Here is a 16950-nt window from a genome sequence, read left to right as displayed (position 1 = left end):
TGTGCCCCTGTCCGGGAGGATCCCACGTGCAGCAGAGCGGCTGGGCCCGTGAGCCATAGCCACTGAGCCTGCGCATCTGGAGCCTGTGCTCCGCAACGGGAGAGGCCACAACAGTGAGAGGCCCACGTACTGAAAAAATAAATAAATAAATAAATAATAATAAATAAATAAACAGATGGAACCTAATGAAACTTAAAAGCTTTTGCTCAGCAAAGGAAACCATAAACAAGATGAAAATACAACCCTCAGAATGGGAGAAAATATTTGCAAATGAATCAACAGACAAAGGATTAATCTCCAAAATATATAAACAGCTCATGTAGCTCAATATTAAAAAAACAAACAAACCAATCCAAAAAATGGGCAGAAGACCTAAATAGACATTCCTCCAAAGAAGACATACAGATGGCCAAGAAGTACATGAAAAGCTGCTCAACATCACTAATTATTAGAGAAATGCAAATCAAAACTACAATGAGGTATCACCTCACACCAGTTAGAATGGGCATCATCAGAAAATCTACAAACAACAAATTCTGGAGAGGGTGTGGAGAAAAGGGAACCCTCTTGCACTGTTGGTGGGAATGTAAATTGATACAGCCACTATGGAGAACAGTATGGAGGTTCCTTAAAAACAGAATTCCCATATGATCCAGCAATCCCACTACTGGGCATATACCCAGAGAAAACCATAATTCAAAAAGACACATGCACCCCAATGTTCATTGCAGCACTGTTTACAATAGCCAGGTCATGGAAGCAACGTAAATGCCCATCCACAGGTGAATGGGTAAAGAAGATGTGGTACATATATACAATGGAATATTACTCAGCCATAAAAAGGAATGAAATTGGGTCATTTGTTGAGATGTGGATGGATCTAGAGACTGTCATACAGAGTGAAGTAAGTCAGAAAGAGAAAAACAAATATCATATATTAACGCACATATGTGGAACCTAGAAAAATGGTACAGATGAACTGGTTTGCAGGGCAGAAATTGAGACACAGGTGTAGAGAACAAACGTATGGACACCAAGGGGGGAAAACAGTGGGGAGGTGGGGGTGCAGGTGTGATGAATTGGGCGATTGGGATTGACATATATGCACTGATGTGTGTAAAATTGATGACTAATAAGAACCTGCTGTATTAAAAAAAAAATTTCCAATGTATTTATGAATGTGGAATGGAAAAATTTGTTTTTTCAATACCTATTGTAGTATATGGTAAAGCATTAATTTTGTTTTAGTTGGGCTCTGTCTTCAAAGTCCCTTGTAAAATATTTTGTGTTAATTTCTTTACTTGAGTCCTTATGCCTCAGTTTTTGTTGAATAATAAATTATCTGTTATTGTAAACAATTTTTTTTAAAGTGGATGAAAAATCATTGATGTCTGTTTAAATGATGGAATATCTTAGAGTTGTTTAAGTGACTGAACTTCAGTTACTCTCATCAATCTGGATGAAATCTTAAAATTATAATGCTAAGTGAAAACAATAAGTCAAAGAAGGAAATAAACAACATATCTTTTTTTTTCAAGTTCAAAAAAAGCAAAAATTAGCATAGCAATAAATTAACATTATATAGAAAAGCCAGGGAATAATTTTGGGGGGATTGTATTTTCTTTGAAGTATAGTTGACTTACAATATTATCTTAGTTTCAGGTGTAGAACATAGTGAACATAGTTTTTATAGATTATACTCCATTGAAAGTTATAAAATATTGGTTATATTCCCTGTGCTATACAGTATATCCATGTAGCTTATTTATGTTATATATAGTAGTTTGTACCTCTTTTCTTTTTTTATTGAGCTAAAGTTGATGCACAATATTATGTCAGTTTCTGGTGTACAAGATAATTCACAATTTTTAAAGGTTACACTCCATGTATAGTTATTATAAAATATTGATGGAATAATTTTTTTTTTAAATAGAGGTTAATGGCTACCTAGAACCCTAGAAGATGGGATTGGGAAGGAAGACACTTGATGGGATTGGGGGAGCATAGTACCCTTTTAAGAATTCATTTCTGAATCTTTTTAAAAATATTTAATTAATTAATTAATTTGGTTGCACTGGGTCTTAGTTGTGGCCAGCGGGCTCCTTAGTTGCAACTCTCAGCCTCCTCAGTTGTGGCTCACCAGCTTCTTAGTTGTAGCACGTGTGCTCCTTAGTTGTGGCTCACTGGCTCCTTAGTTGCAGCACCTGGACTCCTTAGTTGTGGCATGTGGGCTCCTCAGTTGTGGTTCGCTGGGTCCTTAGTTGTGGCATGAGGACTCTTAGTTGCGGCATGCATGTGGGATCTAGTTCCCTGACCAGGAATTGAACCCGGACCCCCTGCATTGGAAGTGTGGAGTCTTAACCACTGTGCCACCAGGGAAGTCTCCTGAATCCTTTTAATCTTTTATGATATATACCTATTACTCATATTTGGGAAAAGTGAAAAAATTTAAAAAGAAAGCAAAAAACAAATGGTAATATGAGGTTTAATTTTGGTATTGATCGGGTTTAAAAAAAATTCTCCTGAATTATAAATATTTATACCGGGCCCTCACTGTACACTCCTCGTGGGTTGAGGATCCTCGTTCTGTTTACATTTCAGAGATGGTGCATTCTGGGTCAGGTTGGCAGCATGGAAAAGGTGGCAAGAGAGCAAAGGTAGGGTCTTTTAGCTACTACACCCTGTGCAAAGAAATACTATGTGTCATCTCAGGATCAAGAAGCACATGAACAAAGAGGATCAGCATTAATCCCCACCCCACCCCCCTTTTCCCTCATTGGACACAAACCTTATGAGTATTTCAAATTGGTTTGGTAACCAATGCTTTTAGAGCTCACAGTTTGTTAGAATTATGAAAAAAGGAAGGTAAAATATTAACACCGTAAAGGTGATATCTCATCTAACTGGGGAGAGATTATTCATTCAAAAGGTGAACAACTTTCTAAGAGTGATTTGCGCTATATTTGCAGGTCTCAAAACTGAGCTGGATTGAGAAAAAAATGGCTGCTACTCTGTTTGGAAAAATACCATCTGCAACTGTACAAGAAGCTTTGCAAAATTTCCTTAAGGTATATTTTGTCTATCCATTATTTCAGTGTCAAACTGGCTCCTATCTGCACCAGGCTCTCCTACTCTTGGTGTCAAGCAAATCTTTCTCTTCTCCATTTGTTGATATCTAACTGAAAGCCCAGATTGAGTCCTCATTTTGGCATGTCCAAACTACTTCTTATATCACAGTTATGCCCTAGGTCCTGGGTGTGGCAGCCCTTACTGCCAAATCCAGTGTAGCTTTCCAGGTTATGTGAATATGTGCAAAATCATTCATGCCCTGATTATTAGACTTGGTCCTAAATACTCCTCATTATCCTAATATAGAACCAGTTTCATCTTAAAGAACTAAAAGTTGCCAAGAAGAGGAGTTATTTAAAAAGTCACTCTATGAATTGCAGACAGTTCTCTGGAACATTCGTGGGGCATCAGACCAAACCAGTATTTTCATTCATGTCTTAAAATGTACAATCGCTATGCTGATAAAACTCTAAATAGTAATGTGTGTGTATGCACACATGAAAATGTGTAATACATCCACCCATTTAACCAACTTCCTGTTGGGCTAATCTCTTCATCTTTCTCTGGAACCAATTATGGAATCATATAGATACTAAGATTTTTTTTCTTTCACCACCTGCCTACTTCAGGTTTGTAACATTATAGACAAAATCAGGCTCTGATTTTGGTAATTGTCCAACATATTGTACAGGCTAATATTTTTTGTTATATTTTAGGGATTGATTTTGTAGAACTGAGAGGGAGTTTAGAGATGATATAATCTAAGATGGCAAATATGTTGCATTGCACTTCTCTGAACAGTGAAAACATAAGTATTCTAAGATCAAGCATGAGCCCAATGGAAAAAAGTATGGGGATAAAAGTACAAGGGCTGTATGTTTCTTATTTTTTATTTAGTGTGATCTTTTTTGTTTTATAACAAAACAAGACCTCAGGAATGTATTTCCAGTGTCACACAATCACAATGGCAGGTCAAAGATAGGAGTGTATTATCATCACTTCACCTTTTTTCTACCATTGAGAATAGTTCTCCCATGTTAAATTTTACAAGAATAGAGATCATGGTGCATTTAAGATAAATGATTTATAAAAGGTGCTATGTTCATTAGCAAAAAATTTATTTGAATTTGAAACCCATTTTTTCATAGTACCAAAGTTATAACTGGAGGGTCAGGTTTTCAGGACACTGCAGAAAAGTTCTTAGGTGCTTATTCACCTGAAGTATTACACAGGTAAAAGTAGTAAGAGGCACAATAATGTAGGGTAAGGATTGCAAACTCTAGAACCAAAGCACCTGGTAAAACCCCAGTTCTACTTCTTACTGGCTGATTAACACTGAGCAAGTACTTAATGTCTCTCTCTCTCTCTCTCTCTCTCTCTCTCTCTCTCAATTTAATCAATAACATGGAGGTTATAGTTGTTGTGAAGTTGTTGTGAGCAACACTTCATAGTGTTGTTGTGAAGATTAAATGAGTTAATACAAGCAAATTGCTTAGAGAATGCCCAGCAACTCGTAAGTGCTCAATAAAAGCTCACAGAGTTTTAACTTCATTAAAATGTAAACACCTTGGCAGACCATCTTTGCAACCTCACCATTTAGTTATGACTTAGATTGTCTGAAATGCATTCCATGGTGTTTGTCAAGGGGGTGAGAAGGCATCAGGAATGCTTCTCCCCCTATTTACTGCAACACCTGAGGGTACTGAGTAGGCTAAGGCTCTGGAGGAACTAAGAAATCTGGGATGGGGAGGAGAGGAAAAGGAAGCAGCGCATACCTTGGATCCCACACCCCAGGAGAGTCTGTAACCCCCTGGTCCCAAAAGGGAGTCATGTCATTGGAACCTAGACTGTAGAACTTCTGCACCCACTCCATGCCTCCAAAGATGGTTCACAGGAATGTGTCCCCAGAGCCATCCAGTTCAGTCCTGTGGAGATCAAGTGCACTGGCTTTGGAATCAGACAGTTTGAGACCTGAACCTTTTCCTATATGTATGACATGGGCATGTTTATTTCTCCCAATCATAAATTTTTCATCTGTAAAGTAGGCATAGTAATACCTACTTTATCTGGTTTTTGTGAAAATTACATAAAATAATGCTTCTGTGTGCGTATGTTGGGGCAAGTTATCTAGATAGGATTTGTTCAGAACTGGGGCAGCTACTGGACATAGAAGGTACAATCGAATAAAGTTTACTCTAGGTCCTTTTTTTTCTTCCACTTTTATTGAAGTATAGTTGGCATGCAGCACTATATAAGTTTAAGGTGTATAGCGTGATGATGTGACTTACATACATCATGAAATGATTATCACGGTAAGTTTAGTGAACATCAATCATCTCATGTAGACACAAAATTAAAGAAATAGAAAGAAAATATTTTCCTTGTGATGAGAACTCAAGATTTACTGTCTTAGCTTTCATATATAGCATAAGCAGTGTTAATTATATTGATCCTGTTGTACATTATATCCCTAGTACTATCTATCTTATAACTGGAAGTTATAACTTTTGGCTGCCTTCATCCAATTCCTCTCCCCTCCCAACACCCTCACCCCCACCTCTGGTAACCACAAATCTGATCTCTTTTTCTATGAGTTTGTTTGTTTGTTCTTGAAGAATAATGGACTTGCTACACTATGTTAGTTCCTGGTGCACAACATAGTGATTCAATATTTCTATACATTTCAAAATGATCACCACGTTAAGTCTAGTTACCATCTGTCACCATACAAAGATATCACATAATTATTAACTATATTCCCCACACCATACATTCCATACCTGTGACTTATTTATTTTGTAAATATACAAAACTTGTATTAGCGTGGCTCAAGAAATGCACTTAGTAAACTCAGAGAGTTACAATGGAAATAACCGGACAAGCAGAGAGGAAGTGGCAGGACCAGAACCGTCAGCACCATGGATGGCTCTATAGGACTTTCAAGACTCTGGCCAGGACTGGACTTCCTTCAGTCTGTCAGCAGCCTTGCTGATTTCACTAGCAGGTTCTAGGCCAGATCCGCATGCTGTTCATCTGCTCGGTCTGAAAGAGGTACACCCAGTCTGGCTTCCCAACTCAAGAGATTTTGTCCTCCTCTTCCTCCCAGGACCCTTCTCTTTGGGGTTCTGTAGAGAGTAAATGGCCTTTACAAGGGATGTGCTCGTGTAAGGTGTTGGAACGCTCCTCAGCACCCTAGGTCTTGCTTTTCCCTCCATTAGTATATCCTTAAAATGTATGTATCCTCTGACTCAGCAGTTCAACTTCTGGGAATCTCTCCTGCACATGTAATCACATACACACAAGCATATAGGAACAAGTATGTTCGCTGATCATTATTAGTAATAGTGAAAAATAAGTCTAAATGTCTAAGGGAAAATGCTTAATTTAATTATGGTATATGTGTAGTGTGAAATGCAGCTCTTAGAAACAATGAGGGAGATCTTGTATGTGAACACAAAAATGTATCTGTGGTATGTTGTGGGGAAAAAGTTTTGGACCAATATGTAGGAAATGGTCCCATTAAAAAGTTTTTTTTCAAAAATCAGTTCCCTTTGGAGGGGGCGGGTTCCTCTGCTTGGTAAAATGTCTGTAGGATGCATTTGTCAAACTGTTGGTAAGTGGTTACCCCTGGGGGCTGAGATCGTAATTGAGAATAAGATTCTAACCGAGGAACTTTCACTTTTTAATTTTGGAAATGTCTGGATTGTTAGTGTGTTGTAAAACAAGCATATTTTTATAAATTTTTTAAAGTATCCTTCTTTTGGGTTCTGTGTCCCTCTGTGTTGGGGGCCGGGTCGGGTTGGGAGCTTCCTTGCATAGACCTTTACAACAGCAAAACCTGGCTCCGATGCAAAGATTGACTTAGGTTCTAAGAAGTGCTCTCTAGTAGCAACACAATATACCTGGTGGAATTCTTATTTACCAGAGATAGAGAAAAGGAACTGGTACATAAGACATTAGTAGATGAGGGGTAAAGTACCTTTATAATGCCCACTTATTAAAATCTGCAAGGAGGTCTGCTACTTGGACTAGTTATTTTAAGCATCTGTGTTTTCTTTAAAATAACTTGATGTGATGGACCTCAGTTATTATTCAGCTCATATGGAATGTGTTGAAATCATAAGAAATCATATATTAATGTAGTGGAAGATGCTTGCCATGTGATACCAGTCATGCTCTACTCTTGCTTCCCAAAGAGATTATAGGGACTTGTCCTGGGGAGAGTGTATCACCAGTTGTTTTGTCCCTGAAAGAAAAAACACAAAAGATAGAGAAGGGGAAGTGAGGAAGATGGTTATATAAAGGAATCCCAAAATCTTAAAGTATCTCATTGCTTTGTAAGCTTTATGACCACAATAATAATTCTATTTTATTGGATAAGCTCAAAATCTATATTTCTACCCAAAAGATACTTGAGCTAATAAAATGATTCACATGTGACACAGCCATCCTAAATTCTTAGGGCAATTTGGTTAATGTCTGATTTATTGAAATATATCTTCTTTACTTATTGTTTTAGTATTTCCGTTATTCTCTTTTCTGTTTTCTCTGAAAATCAGGTCGAAGAACTACACCCTGGGTTTTCTAAGTCCAATTACATGTTCTTGGCCAAGGTAATGAAGACCACAGTTTTAAGATCACTTTGACCTCATTACACAAAAATGTGATTACGCTTCATATTGATTATTTTTTCATTTCTAGTGTTATATTGATCTTGAACAAACAGATACTGCTGAGAAGTTCTGTAATATGGCAGTGTTGCTTCCTTGTGTTACCAAAGAGGTAAGTCCACACGGTGACAAGGAGCACTATTATTTTATTAGTACGATTCCAGCCTCAAATGTGAACAACTGGCTTAGATACATGTGGAGTTTTTTGCTATCCTAAAACATTTTGACTTGGATTTCACATGTACTATGACGTTTTAAAAATTGCTATAGGTAACCCTTCCCCAGGAGACCCCTTGTATCTTTAAGGAGCACACAAATCGTGGGCTAGCAGTTAAAACATTGTGATGCATGTTAGGTGTTACACAGCCGGGAGTGGGAAGAGGCCTACGAGGGAGGATGGAGGACAGCGTAATTCTGGGGAGCTGGTGATTAAACTGGGGTAGGCAGCAAACAAGCTAGACAGGCTGCCGCCTTACAGCAGGAGGAGGCTCTGTGCAGTTGCCACTGTCAATCCCCAGCGCACAGCAGGCCGTGACTGTCCAAGGCCATGAAGAGGACTAAAAGTATGTACTAACATTTTCTTGGTCTTTGAACACCATTAATTGAAAAGAAGGTGTCGCATTGCTTCTTGCCTTTTTCCCGCTAATTCGGAATTCTGGATGTGCTGTAAGTTTTAGGAGTTTCACAGCATTAACAATTCAGTCTGTGTTCCTGTATACTGGAATTGCGGGAACAAAAGGAAATGAATAAATGTTTTCCTGCTCCCTTCTCATAGCACATAAACATTATCAGCCTGTGAATCACAACTGGATAGAAATGCCTCAGAAATAAGTATTCCTCCTCTTCTCTGTCGGAGCAATACAGGCTTCAGCGTTTGTTGTGATCTGGAACATAAACACATAAGACATGCCCACTGCCCTCTAGGAGCTTGTAGCCTAGAAGGGAACATAAGGTAAATATCCAAATAAAAGGGAGCTCAGGGTAGAAAGCATGAAGTGCTCAGAGAGGTACAAATAATTGGTTATGAATTGGTTACATATTGAAAAGGGGGAAATTATTTCCACCTGGAAGAGGTCAGATAGCAGCAGAGGTGGACCTGGAAAGACGTATATAACGTGGAGCTGTGGGCGAAGCACGTCACGGGCCGTGAACAAAAGCGCAGAGGTGGAAAAGCAAAGGTTTGTTTGCCTGCAGTGGAAGGAGTATTCAGGGCAGTCATGGGAAATAAGTCTGGAAAGGGGAAGTGAAACAAGACCTGCCCAGGACCTTCCAGGTTCAGGGATGCCTGTGTCTCTATACAGGACTCATCAGCAGCCACCTGTGCAAGGGCCTGGCCTGTTTCTATGTTTGGGATTTCCTACGGGGTTCATGATCCTTCTAACTCTAATCCCTAGTTGGCTCCATTGGTGAATAGGAAATGTAAAACAGCACTCTTTATCTAAAAGACAGTTTGTGTAACTTTTTCAGCAGGAAACAGATTTTGTCTCTCTCGTGGCTTGCTCCGTGTTAGTGGTGGGGACCCTACTGTCTTTTACACCTCTCCTGAACGATGCCAGTTTGGGTTACATGCAGTCCTTTTAAACTGAGTGTCTATGCATTCTTATTAGAATATGAGATTAAAATACAATATGATAGTGAGGTACCTGGTTTGATATGCAAATGTTTATGCATGACATTGAGCGCTGTCACAGGAGGGCTAATATTGAGCAGCTTCAGGGTTTGATCCTTGGGCCCTAAGTCTTCTCCCCTTTCCTCCTCCCTACCTGCCAAACCTATCCTCCATGGCTTCAAATACTACATACCTGCCAGGGGTCCTCAAATTTGCGTCTCTAGACCTCTCCTCTGAGTCTGGACCTGATTATCCAACGTCCTGCTTGACATCCCTGCTTGGATGACTCATAGACATCTCACACTCAACTAGTCATCAGGCCTCTGCATCTGCTCTTCCTTCATCTGCCCCTCTTAGTAAATAGCACCTCCACCCACCCAGTTAGAAAAGCTGGGAATGATCCTTGACACATCCTTATCCCTCAGCCCCCCAACCCAGATGTCTACCCAGTCACCAAGTTCTCATAGTTCTTCTTTTTTAAAACATAAATTTCTTTATTTTAATTTACTTAGTTTTGGCTGTGTTGGGTCTTCGTTGCTGCACACGGGCTTTCTCTAGTTGCAGCGAGCGGGGGGCTACTCTTCGTTGTGATGCATGGGCTTCTTATCGCGGTGGCTTCTCTTTTTGCGGAGCACCGGCTCTAGGCGCACAGGCTTCAGTAGTTGCAGCACGCGGGCTCAGTAATTGCGGCTCGTGGGCTCTAGAGCACAGGCTTAGTTGCTCCGCGGCATGTGGGATCTTCCCGGACCAGGGCATGAACCCATGTCCCCTGCATCGGCAGGCGGACTCTCAACCACTGCGCCACCAGGGAAGCCCCATTCCCTCTTTTAAAATAAAAGGGCTCCCTGTGTCTGAGGCAGTGTGGGAATGATCACTGAGTGAAATAACGACAACCGTGGCAGCCTGAAAATTGTTTGACTGGAGGGAGAGTCCCAGTTACTGACTCAGAGCACACTGAGAAAGCGCAAATAGAAAAAGCATTGTGTGATATGTTGTGCTACAATGAGAGATGTGCTAATCCGGTAAAGAAAAAAACTATTTTAAAATTGTTATATTTTGAAGTGACATTAATCACTCTTCTAAGGCAAACAAACTCTTATTGGACAATTAATACAATGTACCAGGAACAACCACAGGGAGAAGATGCCTCTGGGAGGGCAGAAAGTAAAGAACTTCTTTATATTTAGCAAGTGGTGTAGTTGTCTTTGAAATTACCTGTAGTTTAAGTCCTGGGCTGCATTTGCAACCTGTTCTATAGATTGAGAATCATCACTCTCCTTAGTAACCACTCTTAATAATAAAATCCTAATTTTTTTTTTTTTTTTTTGGCTGCACCACGCAGCTTGTGGGTTCTTAGTTCCCCAACCAGGGATCGAACCCAGGGCCCCGGCAGTGAGAATGCCAAGTCCTGACCACTAGACCACCAAGGAATTCCCTAAAATCCTAGTCCTACTTTAAATGTTCTATCTTAATTAAGACCTCATATTTGATTATCTTAATTAAGACATCGGCTTTTCAGGTAAGTTTAGAAAGTATAGTTAGTCCACAACTCTTCACCTGTCTTCCTCTTCTAGGGATGCTACAACTCAGAGGGGTGGCTGGATCACTTACCAAAATCCAGCAGTGTGGTCCAGTGTTAGAAATTCATATTTGCCTATTTCTTTCTGGTTTAAATGTATATCTTATGCATTAACTCATCTGTGCTATCCATGCCTGGAGAATTAATTCTTCCTATATATTAAAAAAATTAATAAAGCCATTTCAGAGTGGACAGAGTGGACTTTCCCACTGTCAGAATAGACATTTCGTGAATTATAGGCAGGCAATGTTACTCTGTTTACACCCTCCCATTTCTACTCTTTTGTCTCCTACCTTCTATTCATCTGCATTCGAAATATATTATTTCTTAAGCTTTCTCAGTATATAATGGCCTTAGCTGTATTCTTTAAATTGATCTTAAAAATACCTTAAAGAAATTTCTTAGCCTTCCTTGTAATTAATTTTCTTAAAGTAACTGATGATGTTGCATCAGTTTGGGATCAGTTATTTTTAACCAGTATGCAGTCTAGTAAAGTTGATGTTTGATAAATCATTACCCAAATGCTTAGAGCATAATGATTTAATATAAATGAGTCTCTCTCTTATTTATCTCTGTAGCAGAGAGCATTGATGTATTTAATCAAAACATAATATTTTCTGACTCTTTCAGATCAAATAAATCTATGTTTTTGAATGTGTGTTTGAGTGAGTGAAAAAGGTTACCTTTATTCATTTATCTTGCAAATATGGTGATGCTCTGCCAGAGGCTTGGGATACAGTGAGGAAAAAGAACAGATCCTGTCCTTGCCACCATGAATTCTGTAGTCCAGTGGAGAAGGCAGGCACTGAATAAGTAATAGCAATAAAGTGTGGTGAGTGTAATGGAAATAAAAGCACAGAGGTTTATGAGAAAATAAAACTGGGACTGCAACCTGGACCGGAGGCTAAGAAAGGCCTTCCTGAGGTTTTGTTAGGTAACCTGAGATTCTAAGGAAATTAGAATTTAAAACCAATGGTTTAAATCTTTAAGACTTTCTTGGGTATGGGGGGGCTTGTTAAAAATATGGATTCCTGTCCTTTTTCTAGAGAGAAAGAAGCGCCATGCTGCAGAGCGTGATGACAGCAACCTCACTATCAATGTGACTCAGTCAGGTTGCTGTCCGTTGAGTTCTGCTCTGCCGGCTTAGTGCTCAGACTGTCCCTGGGTAAGAAAACAGAGGAAGGCAGGTGGTAGCTGGGTTCTTGGCATTGCAACCACAGGAAGGGATGACCTTTGAGGACATGGCTGTGGACTTTACTCAGAAAGAATGGGCCTGCTGGTCTCATCTCAGGGGAAGCCATACAGAGACATGATGCTAGAAAACATCAGTCATTGGGTCTCCCTTGGGTATGAGCTCTGAAAATCAGATGTGACTTCCCAGTTGGTTCAAGGGGAAGAGCTGAGGTGGGGGAGGGAGAAGATTTCCCCAAGGCCAGAGTCTAGGCTGGAAAGTCTTAAAAACTAGGACATAACTTCCCTGCAGAACGTCTGCAGGAAGGAGCCATCTAATGTCACGATAAGTTCGTGAGGGTGAGGTCTGTTTCTCTACATTAGAACTGATCTGCAAGTGGGGTAACGGAGGAATGCAGAACAATCTCATGACTTCAATTTGAGGTGAAAGTGTGCTGTCTCGGCAGAAAGGTTTGGATAGTTTGAATTTGGGGAAGAAAGGAGTAACCTGAGCTCACAACCGTAGTCCGGGTTCTTATAAGAGGACGTTTGCATAAATATGGTCAAACATCAAGTGCTTGAAACATAGTGAAGGCCTCAAAATTACTCAGATAACTATACAGTGGACATGCTGCAAAGGAGAAGACTTCTGTACCTGCAGGAGAGTCACACACCCTGTGAAAGTAACCAGTGTGGCAAAGACTTTAACTAGACGTTATCAATGAATGAATGAACATAAAATTCATATGTAGCAGAATGAATAGATGAATGGATGTGGACAAACCTTGAACAGTCTCTCATCTCCCCAGTAGCAGAGATTTCACACTGGAGAGGAGTTCTCTGAATATAATGAGAATGGGGAAATATTCACTCACAGCTCCACATTGACTCAACAAGTGTTAACTCACACTGGAGAGAAGCCCCGTAAATGTAACGAATGTGGGAAACACTTTAGCCAGAGAGCTACCTTTTGTTCGCACCAGAGACAAACCCTTTGCGATCTTTATGGAAATGCCTCCAGTAATAATTCATCCTTCAGATGACACAAGTGAATCACACTGCAGAGAAGCCATAAGAATATCATCTATGTAGTAAAGCCTTTAGTTGACGCTCTGACCTTAGCCATGAAACAGCGTACACCGGAGAGGAACCCTAGAGACGTAATGAATTTGGAGGAACCTACAGTCCCAGCTCTAACCTCTATAGACACCAGAGAGTTCACACAGGGGAGAAACGCTGCAGCCTTCAGCCATCTCTCAAGCCTTGGTCTGCACAGAAAACTCAGAGTCAAACAGGAAGGGACGCAGCAAGTCTTTACCAGGAGGAGGAAGCCATTTGGGAAATACCAGACAGTTCATGCTGGAGAAGCAATTCAATGAAATAAACATGGGAAACCCATTACTCATAGAGCAGCACTCCAGGGCATGTGAGGACTTTTACTGTATCAGACACTCTCAGTGTCGTGAATGAAATGATCTCACCTTAGTCAGCCTTAAAGTTCTCACACTTGGCAGTTCCTTAGGCCTTAAGTCAATGTAGAAATACCTTCATCTGGATTTTATATAAGAAAATTCATACTCGGGGGAAAAAAATACTCTATCAAGGAGAACCCTTTAGTACACAATTCAACATATAATTAGACTTCTGCCAAATGACATATTACTAAAAATAATACGATGTAAAGATGTAGAACTGTGATGCATTCTTAGAAAAGTTGAATGCAGATTTTGGTGAGATGTAATAAACAATGTGATAATACCTCTTCAGTAGATTAATAAGAGTTGTTGATGAAAAATCTAATACATGGGTATTCGTCTTTAAAAAAATCATGAAACATTATGGTGAGTAATTGAGGCATTTTCCTTTACTGCATCGCTGTTGATCAGCTGATCAGTTTCAATTTTGACGCAGCTCTAAACATATTTACAAGGACTTTGTTTAATCAGAAAATAGCTTTTAATGTAATGGAAAAAATGTAGAATACAAAACATGTGTTCTAATTATTCTATTTGTGTTTAAATATGTACCCACATGGCAAGGGTGAGTGGAAACTTGGACAAATAAGCACAGTTTATAAGTGATTCAAATATCCCAGGTGATACTGATACAGGTGGTATACACACCATATTGTATTAAATAGAAATAGAAAGGCTTGGAATTGAGAAATATGTGAAAAAGCACGTATCAAGTGTACAATATTGCTGAAATGTTGAGTTCTTGAGAGAGAGAAGAGATGAGAGCCTTGTATACCTTTTTCTTAAAAGCAAGAGAAAACCATTAGAGGGTCTTAAGCAGCAAGTAACACAATGAGATTTTTAGAAGGACACAATAGCTACCATGTGGGGATTGACTTGGATGGGAGGGGAGCAGAATTGGAAGTTGGAATACCATTTAGATAACTTCTGCAGTGACACAAACATGAGGTGATGACCTGGACCAAGATGATGGCAGTGAGGAGTGAAGAGATGAGGACTGATTCAACAGATTTGTAGGTAGTATTGTCTACAGGACTTGGATATCAGAGATGAAGGACTCAAGAATGACATCTCGGTTTCTGGCATGGGAACCTGACCAGGGCAGGTGGCAGTACCCTTTACAGGGAATATTGGAGAACCAGATTTGGTAGACAGAGAGTTCAGTTTTAGACATTTGGAGTTTGTGTTTTTGAGATTTTCAGATCCATTAAGTGATTGAATGTTTGGCATATAAATGTCTAAAACCACAAGTATGGCAGAGATCATCCAGAGAGGTTATGTAGTGTGTGAAAAGCAGAGGGCAAAGGATCAACCCTGAGAAACTCCAGTGTAATGGGAGGAAAAGAAACCTACAAATGAAATTGAAAGAAGTGGCCAAAGATGACAGGACTCCAGAATCCAAGGGATGGTGGAAGTGGTCAACTCTGTCGACACTCTAGGGAAGTCAAGACTGTAATGAGCAGATGAAGTTCATGATGCCTATGTCGTTGGTGATCTTAACCCAGACTGTTTCCGTGGAACAGTATAGGAGGCAACAGAGTGCAGAGCACTAGAGGTGAGAAAATCCAGTCAGTATGTGCAGACACTGGTCCAATAATTTGATGGGAAAGAGAGGAGAGATGTAAGGTAGAAGTTAAAGCAGTGCTTGAATTGAGAAATAGTTTTGTTTTGGATGGAAAATCTAGGAGCATACTTAAATAGTAATGAGAAAGATCCAGGAAAGAAGGAAGGGTTCAAGAAAGACTAGAGAAGGGGGAGATAACTGATAGAATTAGGTCACCAGGAAGCCGGAGATGGTGGGATCCAAAGCACATTAAGGTCCTGTCCTTTTGTCACAGGCTAGATAGAGGAATCAATGGGTTTGTGGGTTTGTAGATTTGTAGTGAACCAGGGTAAGTGCCCCAGGGGAGAAAGGGTTTTAGTCTTTGAGTGAGAGTAGGTGGGTATGGAACCTAAGGTGGGTAGAAAATAAGTCAAAGCAGGAGAAAGCTGATAGAGAACAAGGAGGAAAAAACCGCTCCATGAACCTATTGAAGGTTGAAAAATTAATGTATTGAGTGTAATTGGATAAATGACCCCAAAAGATAGGCAGTGTTCAGAGAACAGGATGCCTGTTTCAGAGGTGGAGCAGTTTTAGGTCTGACACAGCCCAGGGTGCACTCGTGGGGGTGGTGGGGAAGGTGAGGAGACACCCTTCTAAAAGGCTGGGATACACGGGCCATGGGAACAGTGAAGTCTCCAACAGTGGTGGCAGAACTCGGTGTGGAGATCAAGGCACCAAAGTCATAAAAAATAAAAGTAAAAGGAGAGTGACCAGGAGTTTGTTAACAGCTATAAGAAATGGTCGAGAGCAATTATCCTCTACCATTGGCTCTAACCACTCCCTCATCCTCTTCCCGAGCCCCTCAGAAATATTCTTTTAGCAAATACATTGCTGGTTATGCAGAAATGACTTCAAAACAAGCCTTCTAACAGGGGTTCCAGGGAGCTCTGTCTGGGAAAAGGGGGAAGAGTGTGAGGTTGAGTCAGGGAAGAGAGACTAGAGAGGAGCGGTTTTGGGGTGAGCACTGAAGAGGATTCATGGTCTGAAGGGGGTACATTTTGGGCAGTGACAGAGGAAAGCATGACTGGAGGTGCTGGTTTTAGTTGGTGGGGTTTTTTTTAAGCTAAAAGGCACTGCCAGTGTCCTCTATCCATTAAAAAAGTAAATTAATTAAAGACTTAGGTGGAAGCCCTGGGAAGGAGGTAAAATGGGAGGTGTGTGTGTGTGTGTGTGTGTGTGTGTGTGTGTGTGTGTGTGTGTGTGTGTGTGTGTGTGTTGGCAGTTGGACTCGGTGGGAGTTGAAGGAATTCTCTGTGGTGCCTGAGGGCAAATATTGCTAAGCCATGATCCTAATTTTAAATCTTTTATTGTAGTTTGAGCATATTCATTTCTTTAGGCATCTAGTTGAAATAAGTCTCTCGTCTACATCTACATCATCTATAAGAAATTAGTTCCTAGATTTGGGAAATTGTTACTGAGCTCTGGTGTCTAACCACTTGTTTTACAGGCATTTATTTAGGGTCTTCTAGGTGCCAGGCACTGAGCTGGCCCTAGGATTACAAAGATAAACATGAATTATGGCTTTTTATAAGTTATTTTAAATAATGCATCACTATCATAGATTCATTAACCATATTTTCTTACAACCTTCAAAAATACTGATTTGATAGAAGGTATACTTCTAGTTGATCAGACACTACAGTAGAATCAGTGTGTTAATGTTTATGATTAAAACTATTGAAGAACTTTCAGTTTTTAAAGAAATCTGGCTAACAACTACTTCCAAAATCTACCTTGTCCAGTTTTCCTCATCTGTTTATTTCAAATGTGTTAAC

The 16950-nt window shown here is 40.0% G+C and overlaps 1 protein-coding gene across 5 annotated transcripts in view; it reads left to right on the top strand.

Annotated features, from left to right (window-relative positions):
• RMDN2 (regulator of microtubule dynamics 2) overlaps window positions 1–16950 on the top strand; it is a 109428-nt gene that overhangs the window by 86099 nt on the left and 6379 nt on the right. For 4 of the 5 annotated variants that reach the window (XM_059078833.2, XM_067007777.1, XM_067007779.1 and 1 more), the window contains exons 8-10: window positions 2970–3068; window positions 7629–7682; window positions 7771–7851. In XM_059078833.2, the coding sequence (XP_058934816.2) occupies window positions 2970–3068; window positions 7629–7682; window positions 7771–7851 (234 nt within the window). Of the gene's footprint in view, window positions 1–2601; window positions 2658–2969; window positions 3069–7628; window positions 7683–7770; window positions 7852–16950 lie in introns of those variants that run through there. The other variant, XM_067007780.1, reaches the window with a different exon arrangement.

This window comes from Kogia breviceps, chromosome 11 (genome assembly GCF_026419965.1).
Source record: "Kogia breviceps isolate mKogBre1 chromosome 11, mKogBre1 haplotype 1, whole genome shotgun sequence".
Lineage (NCBI taxonomy): Eukaryota > Metazoa > Chordata > Mammalia > Artiodactyla > Physeteridae > Kogia > Kogia breviceps.
Note: the sequence above shows the minus strand (reverse complement) of the source record. Positions and strands in the feature narration are given on the sequence as shown.